A 10,096-nucleotide genomic window follows, 5' to 3' on the forward strand; every position below is an offset into this window, starting at 1 on the left:
TTTTTTTTTTGCTTTTTCGAGACGGGGTTTCTCTGTGTAGTCCTGGCTGTCCTGCCAGCCCCCAGCCATGGTTTTAAGGTTTCTTTTTTTTTTTTGCTTTTTCGAGACGGGGTTTCTCTGTGTAGTCCTGGCTGTCCTGGAACTCACTCTGTAGACCAGGATGGCCTTGAACTCAGAAATCTGCCTGCCTCTGCCTCTCAAGTGCTGGGACTAAAGGCGTGCGCCACCATGACCAGCAAGGTTTCTTTTTTTTTTTTAACAGAGTCTCATATAGGACAGACTGGCCTGGGATTTATGTAACTGAGCATAACCTTAAACACCTGCTCACCCAACCTCCAACTCAGAAGTGCTGGGACTACGATTGTGTACTGGCATACCTAGCTCTAATTATGTATATAAAATCTCTTCAGAGCTAGGGAAATAACTTGATGATGGATAGAAGTGCTAGCTTGCATAAGGCACTGGGTTCTAACACACACACACACACACACACACACACACACACACACCCAGCACAGAAAGAAAAATCTATAATGGTAGAACAAGCATACACAAATAGAGAATCAAAATCTTGTCTCAGCTTTGCTATCAATTTACACTCTAGTACACACTGGATCTGATCTGTCAAGACACTGGTTTCTTCATATATAAACAAGAGCTCAGGCAGATTGTTCTCTGTGTTTGTGCTTGTAATGGCTATTCCTGGTTGTCAACTTGACTCTATCTGGAATGAACTACAATCCACCTGTGATCCAGATCTTGAGGCTGGAAGAAGATCTGGATCTTGGCATGGAGATCTTAAGGCATACTGGCCATAAAAAACTTAGGCCCAGGTAAGGTAGTACACGCCTTTAATCCCAGGAGATCTCTGAGTTCTCAGATCCAGGGATGGTGGTACACAGGTTTAATCTGGGCCACGCCTTCTGCTGGAGATTTAATTAAGGACATTGGAAGAATCTCTCTTCTTCGGCTACTTGCATTTACTTGCCAGCACATCCGTTGGCATCTACTTCTACAGAAGACCAGCTGAAACACCTAGCTTCGTGTGACCGAGCAACTACTAGACTCTTGTTGGGGTGCAGACTGTAAGTCATCACAATAAATTCACTCAGTATAGACAGACATTCCCTTAATTCTGACTCTACAGAACCCTGACTAATACAGTGCTCATGTACACAGTGTGTTTGCCAACATGTGAAGGCCAGAGGTTAATGTTAGCTGTCTTCTTCGATTGTTTCTTTACCTTGTTTTTGAGACAAGGTGTCACTGATTAGGAGCTAGGATGTCCATACAACAGGCTGCAGGGATCCTCCCAGCACTCGGATTACAGGCATGTGACTGTACCGTGGTCTTTTTATGTGGCGCTGGAAATCCAAATGTAGGTCCTCATGCTTGAGCTCTTTACTCACTCATCTAGAGGCAGGCAAGTGGATCGTTTATAGAGTTCGAGGCCAGCTTGGTATACATAGAGTTCCAGGCTAGCTAGGGCTATATAATGACATGTTTGTCTCAAAAACAAGGCAGTGGTGGCTCATGCTTTTAATCCCACCACTCGAGAGGCAGAGGCCAGTGAATCCCTGAGTTCAAGGCCAGCCTGGTCTTTTGAGTGAGTTTCAGGGCAGCCAGGGCCGCATAACTCTCCAAAAACAAGAATGAACGAAAGAAAGAAAAGGGAGGGGGAGGAAGAGAGAATGAGAATAAAAAAGAAATAGGGGGAGAAACAGATCACAACTATGACAGTCGCAGTCTCTGGTGAAACAGGATACCGAGAACTCTCGGATTCCTAGAGGGGCGGCTGCTCCCGCTCCAGAGGGGCGGGGCTCTGACGCGCTTCCGGTTGTGCTGTCGTTCAGCCGCTGTGAGGATTCCAGACTCCAAAGCGGTTCTGAGTCACGGTGAGCCTGCGAGTCCCAGGTTAGCCTAGCGGTCGGGGAGCGTTGGCCGAAAGGTTTAGAGAGGGTGGGACGGGTTTAGCGACTGTGGGTCTGGTTCGGGGAATTCCTCCGTGGTGGTTCTGGGAGATTGTCTGAGGAGGAGCGCCCCGCCCAGCCGTTGTCGGCGCCCGCTCCAAGGAAAGCCTTTTCCACCCCCGAGGGCTCCCTGGAACAAAACCCTGATTCTTTTGCTTCCGGAATCGCATTTCTAGACTCTCTGTTATTGTCTGTTACCTGACGGAAACTGCCTTCTTTCTTCCCCAGCAAGAGCCCTGAGATCTAAACTCAGAACTAATTGTTAAGAATAAGCCCAAGTGTAGAAACCTCTGTGAAAACCCGAATCTCATCAGTCTTGAGTAATGTCCAATCCAGGCGGGGAATTAGTCCCGTTGGGCTTTGTGCGCACAGGACAAGGATTTGCTCAAGTCTGGAAAGATTTTTAGACGATCGTTTGTAAAACGCGTATAGGATAGAAAGGTGATTGATTTATTTGGTGACTGACATAGTTGGAAATCTGTTGAAACACTTAAAAGAATTGTGAACAACAACAACAAAAAAATCAATACACGAAAATTGTTTTTCAAGTGGTGGAAGGCTTCAGAAGAGAAACTGAGTATTGGTTCAGGGCTATTGAAATGATGCAGAATTTGGCTCACTCAGAATTTCTTAGCTACTAGATCTGCCCAGCAGTTATGCGCTTCAGAATTATTGGCCTGCCTAGAAGCTTCTTGAAAATTAGTTTGCTCGGTTTGAGACGGGGTCTTACTGTGTAGCCTAGGCTGGTGTATAATTGGTGATCCTCCTGTCTCTGTTCTCTTCAGTGCTGTAATTACAGGTTTGCACCACCATGACTTCAGCTTGGAGTTTCCAAGTACAGAATGTCTTAAGGGCATATCTACTACTGGGTAGCAATTGCTCTTCATTTGCTGCAATCTGTGATAGTTTTATCTATTTATACTTCGTCTTGCACAGAATGAATTTGAGGCTGATTAAGGGAGTGGGGGGAGGGACTTATAAACTGCAGAATTCGCATAAAGGAGGGAAAAATTGGGAAGTGACCAAAAGCCTGTCTTGAATACATCTTATGCTTCTGCTGCTAGACTTTGAGAGTTAGGTTTTTATTTTTACACTGTGTGTGTGTGTGTGTGTGTGTGTGTCAATGTGTCAGTCAAAGGACAGTTGGCACAGTTGAGTGCTTCCCTTCCATTATATGGACACCAGTCTCAAAACCAGCAGCAGGTCGGTTGCATTTGTTACCCACTGAGCCATCTTGTCAGCTGAATTAAACCTTTCGATAGCTTTGTTTTTGTTTTTGTTTTTTGTTATTTTTCAAAACAGGGTTTCTTTGTGTAGCCCTGTCTGTCCTAGAACTCTGTTGACTATGCTGGCTTCTAACTCAAGAGATCTCCCTGCCTCTACCTCCCATGTGCTGGGATTAAGGTGTGCATACCACACCCTGCTTTAGGTAGCCTTTTTAAAGTTTTTTTTTTTTTTTTTTCTATGAAAGTGTTAAATTAGACCTGTTCTTCTACCCACATTCTTTTTGATTTTATGACTATTTAAGGAATTTTCAGAAACCAAGACCTGGAGGGCATCTTCAAATGGCAAGCTCAGCATTACCAAATGTTAAATACTGGCTTTCTTTGTGTGCAGGGAGCAGGATGCCAAGATACTTTATTACCAGATGTTTTTTTAAAATCTTGACAAAACAAAAACAAAATAAAACACAACATGTCAGTCATGTGGAAGTTTTTCTTTTTTCCTGCTTCTTAGCCTATCTCCCACCCTGTTCTTCTCCCCACCTCCCTTTTATTTTATTTTTTTTTAATCTTCTTTTGTTTGTTTGTTTTAGAGAGAGAGGGTACTGCTGTGCATCTCACCATGCAGCTAAGGTTCTGGCTTTGACCTGTCTCAGAATGCTGGGATGGCAGCCAGCTGTCCCATCGCAAGCATCAAAATTTCATTTATGCATTCTCTTACTAAATATAAGTAAGAGAGTGAGAGGATGAAACTCACCTTTCCTTGCTTCTCATCTCCCACTAAGTAGAAAGGTGCAGGAAGGCAGGGTACACCCAGTGGTCAGATGGCAGTGGTCAGTTAGTCAGAAGATATTCTAAGGGAGATACCAAATGTTCAAAACTTAGAAGAAAAATATTTTTAAGCATTTTTTGTTTGTATCACGTATTTTGATTGAATTTTTTCTATGAATTTTTTTTTTTAGCAATATATATCTTTGTCAGACTAAATAACTGTATGTTGGACTTGGTGACACAGCTTTAATCCCATCACTCAGGAGGAGAAGTAGGCCAATCTCTTATGCCTTCCAGGCCAGCCAAGACTATGTATGCAGTGAGACCCTGTTTTCCCATCCACTCTTCTGTTATTTAAAAAAAAAAAAAATTTCTAGGGGGTGCTGGAGAGATGGCTCAGTGGTTAAGAGCATTGACTGTTCTTCCTGAGATCCTGAGTTCAATTCCAGCAACCACAGGGTGGCTCACAACCATCTGTAACGGGGGTCTGTTGACCTCTTCTGGTGTCTGAAGACAGATACAGTGTACTCTTTTTTTTTTTTTTTCAAAGATTAATTTATAATTATATGTAATTGCACTGTAGCTGTCTTCAGACACACCAGAAGAAGGCATCAGATCCCATTACAGATAGTTGTGAGCCACCATGTGGTTGCTGGGATGGCCTTTGGAAGATCAGACAGTGTTCTTACCTGCTGAGCCATCTCACCAGTCCTACAGTGTACTCTTATAGATAAAATAAAATAAAATAAAATAAAATGTAACTGCAGGGCCACAAGAGATGGGTCAGCCAGTAAACAGGCTGTCCCCAGGCATGCTGGCTTGAGTTTGATTCTGGAACCCACATGGTGGAAGGAGAGAACTGAAGAGCTTTGACCTCTAACCTCTGTACATACTATGGCATGTATACCTCCTCCTGCATACTCCCCTCCCGTACACAGACACAGACACAGACACACACACACACACACACACACACACACACACAATTGATTTATTATAAAGGGAAGAAACTGGAGAGATGATTCAATGGTTAAGAATATGTATTGCACTGGGCGTGGTGGCACATGCCTTTAATCCCAGCACTCGGGAGGCAGAGGCAGGCGGGTTTCTGAGTTTGAGGCCAGCCTGGTCTACAAAGTGAGTTCCAGGACCCAGGGCTATACAGAGAAACCCTGTCTAAAAAAAAAAAAAAAGAAAAAGAAAAAGAAAAGAAAAAAGAATATGTATTGCTCTTGGCAGAGGACTCACATTTGGTTCCCAGCACTCATGTTGAGCAGTTCACAAATGCCTGTATCTCTAGGGTTTCCCACACTGACCTCTTCAAATGCACAAGGGTGTGTGCTGTGCATGCATGCACACATACACATATACAAGTTTTATTTGTTCACTTTCAGCTAAAGACACATAAAAGAAACTTGAATATGAGATTTGGGAAGTGACTTAGTTGGTAAAGTGTGTTCTGTACAAGCATGAGTATCTGAGCCCACAGGTAAAAGCCCAGATGTGTCTGCTTATACCTAAAATCTCAGTAATAGAAGGGCAGAGACTGACAGATACCTGAGTTCACTGGCCAGTCAGCCAGCCTAGCTGGTCCATGCACTCCAGGTTCAGTGAGAGACCCTGTCTCAAAACAATGAGATGAGTAGTGATAGAGGAAGACCTCTGACATTGACCTCTGGCCTACTACACACACATGCATGCACAGGCAAGCTCACCTGTACATATAAATACACACACACACGTCTCACACACAGTCACACAAACCCAAACCCAAAAAGGAAAAATAAATTGAATATGTTCTCCTTAAAGTAAGTCAGGTAAAATTCAGTGTGCATCCTAATTAGGTTTTCACTATTTTTGTTTTTAAATTTTTGTTCATCAGTGTATTTGGTGCTGGGGGGTGGAACCCAAAGCTTTGTATCCACAAGGCAGATACTCTACTTTTGAACTAGCTTCCCAACTCTTATATTCCATTATTTTTAATAAGCTAGATAATTCCAGCCTGGGACATACATGCTCATGCTGACAAACACAGTCATTTGACTAGTCTCCTTTTTTTAATGTTCAGACAGTATTAGATAGTTTGCTGAAATCATAGAAACTAAGATACCAGACCGGCATGGTGGCACGCCTTTAATCCCAGCACTTGGGAGGCAGAGGCAGGCGGATTTCTGAGTTTGAGGCCAGCCTGGTCTACAGAGTGAGTTCCAGGACAGCCAGGGCTCTACAGAGAGACCCTGTCTCGAAAAACCAAAAAAAAAGAAAGAAAGAAAAAAAAGAAACTAAGATACCTATAGTCATAAGACGTGAAACAGTGTTTGTAGCAAAGATCTATTTTTAAAATTATACCACTTTTAGGGAAAATAGACATATCTCAGTCAAATGAAAGTAGGGTCTACTTAGCTGACTCCAGAGTGATTTCAAACAATATCTACTTTACTAATAGTATTTTGTATGTATTACTTGTACAAAGTAATAGGCTTCATTATGATACTTCATGCATACCTTCTTAGTCTCTTGTATTGCTCTAAGAGACACAATGACTAAGCCAACTCTTACAAAAGAAAGTACTTAACTAAAAGCTGGTTTACTGTTTTAGAGGTTAGGTTCATTATCATCATGGCAGGAAGCATGGTGGCATGCAGGCAAGCACTGGAGCAGTAGCTGGGAGCTACATTCTGATCTGTAGGCAGAGAGAGCAACACTGGGTCTAGTGTGGGCTTTTGAAACCCCAAAGTCCACCCCCATAACACATTTCTACCAATGAGGCCACACCTCCTAATCCTTGTAATCCTTCTAAGTAGTATAGTCTCTGAGCCTCTAGAGGGCCGTTCTTATTCATACAGTCACAACACATAGAACTGTTTTGATCATACTCAGTCCTTAGTTCCTTTTCTTTCTTTCTTTCTTTCTTTTTTTTTTTTTGGTTTTTCAAGACAGGGTTTCTCTGTAGAGCCCTGGCTGTCCTGGAGCTCACTTTGTAGACCAGGCTGGCCTTGAACTCAGAAATCTGCCCGTCTCTGCCTCCCAAGTGCTAGGATTAAAGACGTGCGCCATCACGCCCGGCCTTAGTTCCTTTTCTTGTCTCCCTCATACTCCTTTTACCCCTTACACATCTCTTTGATGTCTAGTCCCATTCTTCACATTCTACATAGGAGAGAGAACATTTGTGTGTGTGAGGTGCACATATGGTCAGAGGACAATTTGCACAAGTTGGTTCTTTCCATATACCACTATGTGGGCCACCAGGGCCAAACCAGGCCTTCCAGCAAGCACTTTGATCCACTGAGCCATCATATCACCTCTGAACAATACTTTTTATATGGTAGTTGTCTGGTGGCCCCTGTGATAAAACTCAGAAAAACATATTTTCATTTTTTGATAATTTTATGGCAACTATGTTTTTGTAGGTTTGAAGAGTGGCACTTTAAGAACCAGAAACCCAAAGGTACCAGGTCTACTCGTAAGAGTCCTGCTGGTTCTGGAATCTGTGTGATGACTAAGGTGGTGGGCATGGCCACAGTTCTGGGCCCCAGGCCACCTCAGGAGTCTATGGGACCTTCGCCCATTAAAGTAGAAGAGGATGAAGAGAAAGACAAGTGCCGCCCTACCCTAGAGCTATCCCGTAAGCACTTCAGACAGTCTGGGAGCCAAGACACTCTGGAGCCAATGGGACCTTCGACCATTAAAGCTGAAGAGGATGAAGAGAAGGACAAGTGCCACCCTAGCCTAGAGCTATCCCGTAAGAGCTTCCAGCAGTTTGGGTACCAAGATACCCTTGAGCACTTGGGACCTTCGACCATTAAAGCTGAAGAGGATGAAGAGAAGGACAAGGGCCACCCTAGCCCAGAGATATCCCGACAGCGCTTCAGGCAATTTGGGTACCATGACACTCCTGGCCCCCGAGAGGCACTGAGCCAGCTTCGGGTGCTCTGTTGTGAGTGGCTACAGCCCGAGATCCACACCAAAGAGCAGATTCTAGAGCTACTGGTTCTGGAGCAGTTCCTGACCATCCTGCCCCGAGAGCTCCAGACCTGGGTGCAGCAGCACTGCCCTGAAAGCGCAGAGGAGGCCGTCACTCTCCTGGAAGACCTGGAGCAAGAACTCGATGAGCCAGGACTGCAGGTAGGTGGGAGGCCATCAGATGCTAGGAGACCCAGAATATAAAATCCTAGGCAGGAATTGAGGCTTGTCCTTCTGTTGTATGCAAATTGTCCATGGGGAGATGTAATACACACATCAACTCACCCCATTAGGGAATCTATGGCAGACTGTACAGATACCACCAAAGTCCAACTTGGTAAACTTGGACTTCGGGGTTTTATTTGGGTTACTTAACAGGAATATGGGTGAAGGGTTACTTACAGGAGCAGAAATGACTCAAAGACAGCTGCATCACCATAGCCCACCCCAGCATTTGTGACAGATCACAGATGAGCTGGATACCTGGAGCATACTCACTGCTTAACAGGTGGGAGAGTACTCTGTCTCAGGAGGCTCAACTGGTCTGCATCTCCTTTGCAGCTCTGTTCCTAGTCTCAGAGGAATTCTAGCTGTTACTGCTTATTCTGGCAGGAAGGAGCCTAGTAAATCTGGTCAGTTTCAGGGATTTCCTGAAGCTAATTTAAGTTGTTTTCTATAGGATGGAAGGCAGAAACTGTTATTCAACACTGTCCAACAAAGATTAACCAGACAGAAGTTTCTGGGGAGCTGGATATATTTCCCCCTATTGTCTGATCTTATCTTGAAATAACCTTGGGAACCAAGTGGGATGGGTGTTTTCCTTTCCTTCTAAAAGTTCTGCATAGCTCTCCTGAGATTTTTCTCATTCTTGAGTCAGCTGTGCACACAGCTAGCCATTTCTTATTGTCTCTAGGTCTCATCTCCTCCAAATGAACAGAAGCAGTCTTGGGAGAAAATGTCAACTTCAGGAACTGCAGTGGAGTCCTTAAGCAATACTGAGACCCAACCCGTGGATGCCAGCCCTAAATATGAGTTTTGGGGGCCCCTGTACATCCAAGAGACTGGTGAGGAGGAGGTTTTCACTCAGGATCCAAGAAAGCGCCAAGGTAAGGACCCCTCTCAGTGTTCAGAGAAGTCTATAACTCCAGTTGAGAGGTAACCTCTGATTGACCTGATTGGTAGAGGAGACTAAGCAAAAGGCATGCACTTTCCTCTCCCAAACCCTATTGCCTCGGACAGTTACCCAGCACCAGGCCAGGTAGCATGCTTGCAGAGGGTTGAACGGAGAGAGCTCGGTTTTTAAAAGGAGTGAGACTGATTGAGAGATATGGACAGGTTGGATGAGCCAATGTAGCACTAAACTGGATGACAGTGGCAAGGTATGACTGTCTATGAGCCTGAAGGACCAAGAAGGAGGACCTGTTATTACCAGAGCCGGATAAGAGTTGAGCCTTGGTAGGGAAGGAAAGAGTCCCATGCCAGGAGCCCTGCTCCAGGTCTTGCCATTGGGTAAAGAGAAAATGGAATAGCCTGTTACACTGTCCCTGCCCTTACATCATTTGGTGTACCCACTGGCAGACTCAAGCACAGCTAGACAACATGAGAAGGGTTTAGGCTTGAGGGTAGTTTCCTGGGATACAGAGCAGGACGTACAGGCTAGGTCTGGAAAAGATGGAACCTTTTTGAACCTCTGCAGACTTCAGAAGTCAAAAGCTAGGGTAGGTACTGGAAATGGAGTTCACATTGAAGAGTGCTGGAGTAGCATGCAGAAGGTCCTGGGTTCCATCCCATGTACCAATTAAACCATATGTGGTGGTGCACACCTGCAACCCTAGCACTCAAATTCAGGGTCAGCCTTGGCTACATGGAGAATTCAAGACCAGTCTGGGTTTCTTGAGACTCAAAAAAGTACATTAGGAAAACTAGCTGTTCCCTAGCTCAGATCTCCACAAATCATGATTTACATAACAGCCTTATTTTATACTAGTAGTTTCTGCTCTTTTTTGTTGTTGTTTTGGTTTTGTTTTTTGTTTTTTTGAGACAGGATTTCTCTGTGTAGTCCTGGCTGTCCTGAAACTCACTCTGTAGACCAGGCTGGTCTGGAACTCAGAAATCCACCTGCCTCTGCCTCTCTGCCCCTCTGCCCCTCTGCCTCTCTGCCCCTCTGCC

The 10,096-nt window shown here is 44.5% G+C and overlaps 1 protein-coding gene across 2 annotated transcripts in view; it reads left to right on the plus strand.

Moving 5' to 3' along the window:
* The first annotated feature begins 1,817 nt into the window (after nucleotides 1-1,817).
* Nucleotides 1,818-10,096, plus strand: part of Zscan21 (zinc finger and SCAN domain containing 21) — a 13,484-nt gene continuing 5,205 nt past the window's right edge. Inside the window, exons 1-3 of one of the 2 annotated variants that reach the window (XM_021222625.2) lie at nucleotides 1,818-1,914; nucleotides 7,375-8,089; nucleotides 8,841-9,033. In XM_021222625.2, the coding sequence (XP_021078284.1) occupies nucleotides 7,460-8,089; nucleotides 8,841-9,033 (823 nt within the window). In that variant the 5' untranslated portion in view covers nucleotides 1,818-1,914; nucleotides 7,375-7,459. The remainder of the gene's footprint in view (nucleotides 1,915-7,374; nucleotides 8,090-8,840; nucleotides 9,034-10,096) is intronic. The other variant, XM_021222626.2, reaches the window with a different exon arrangement.

The sequence above is a fragment of the Mus pahari genome, chromosome 23 (assembly GCF_900095145.1).
Source record: "Mus pahari chromosome 23, PAHARI_EIJ_v1.1, whole genome shotgun sequence".
NCBI classification, from domain to species: domain Eukaryota; kingdom Metazoa; phylum Chordata; class Mammalia; order Rodentia; family Muridae; genus Mus; species Mus pahari.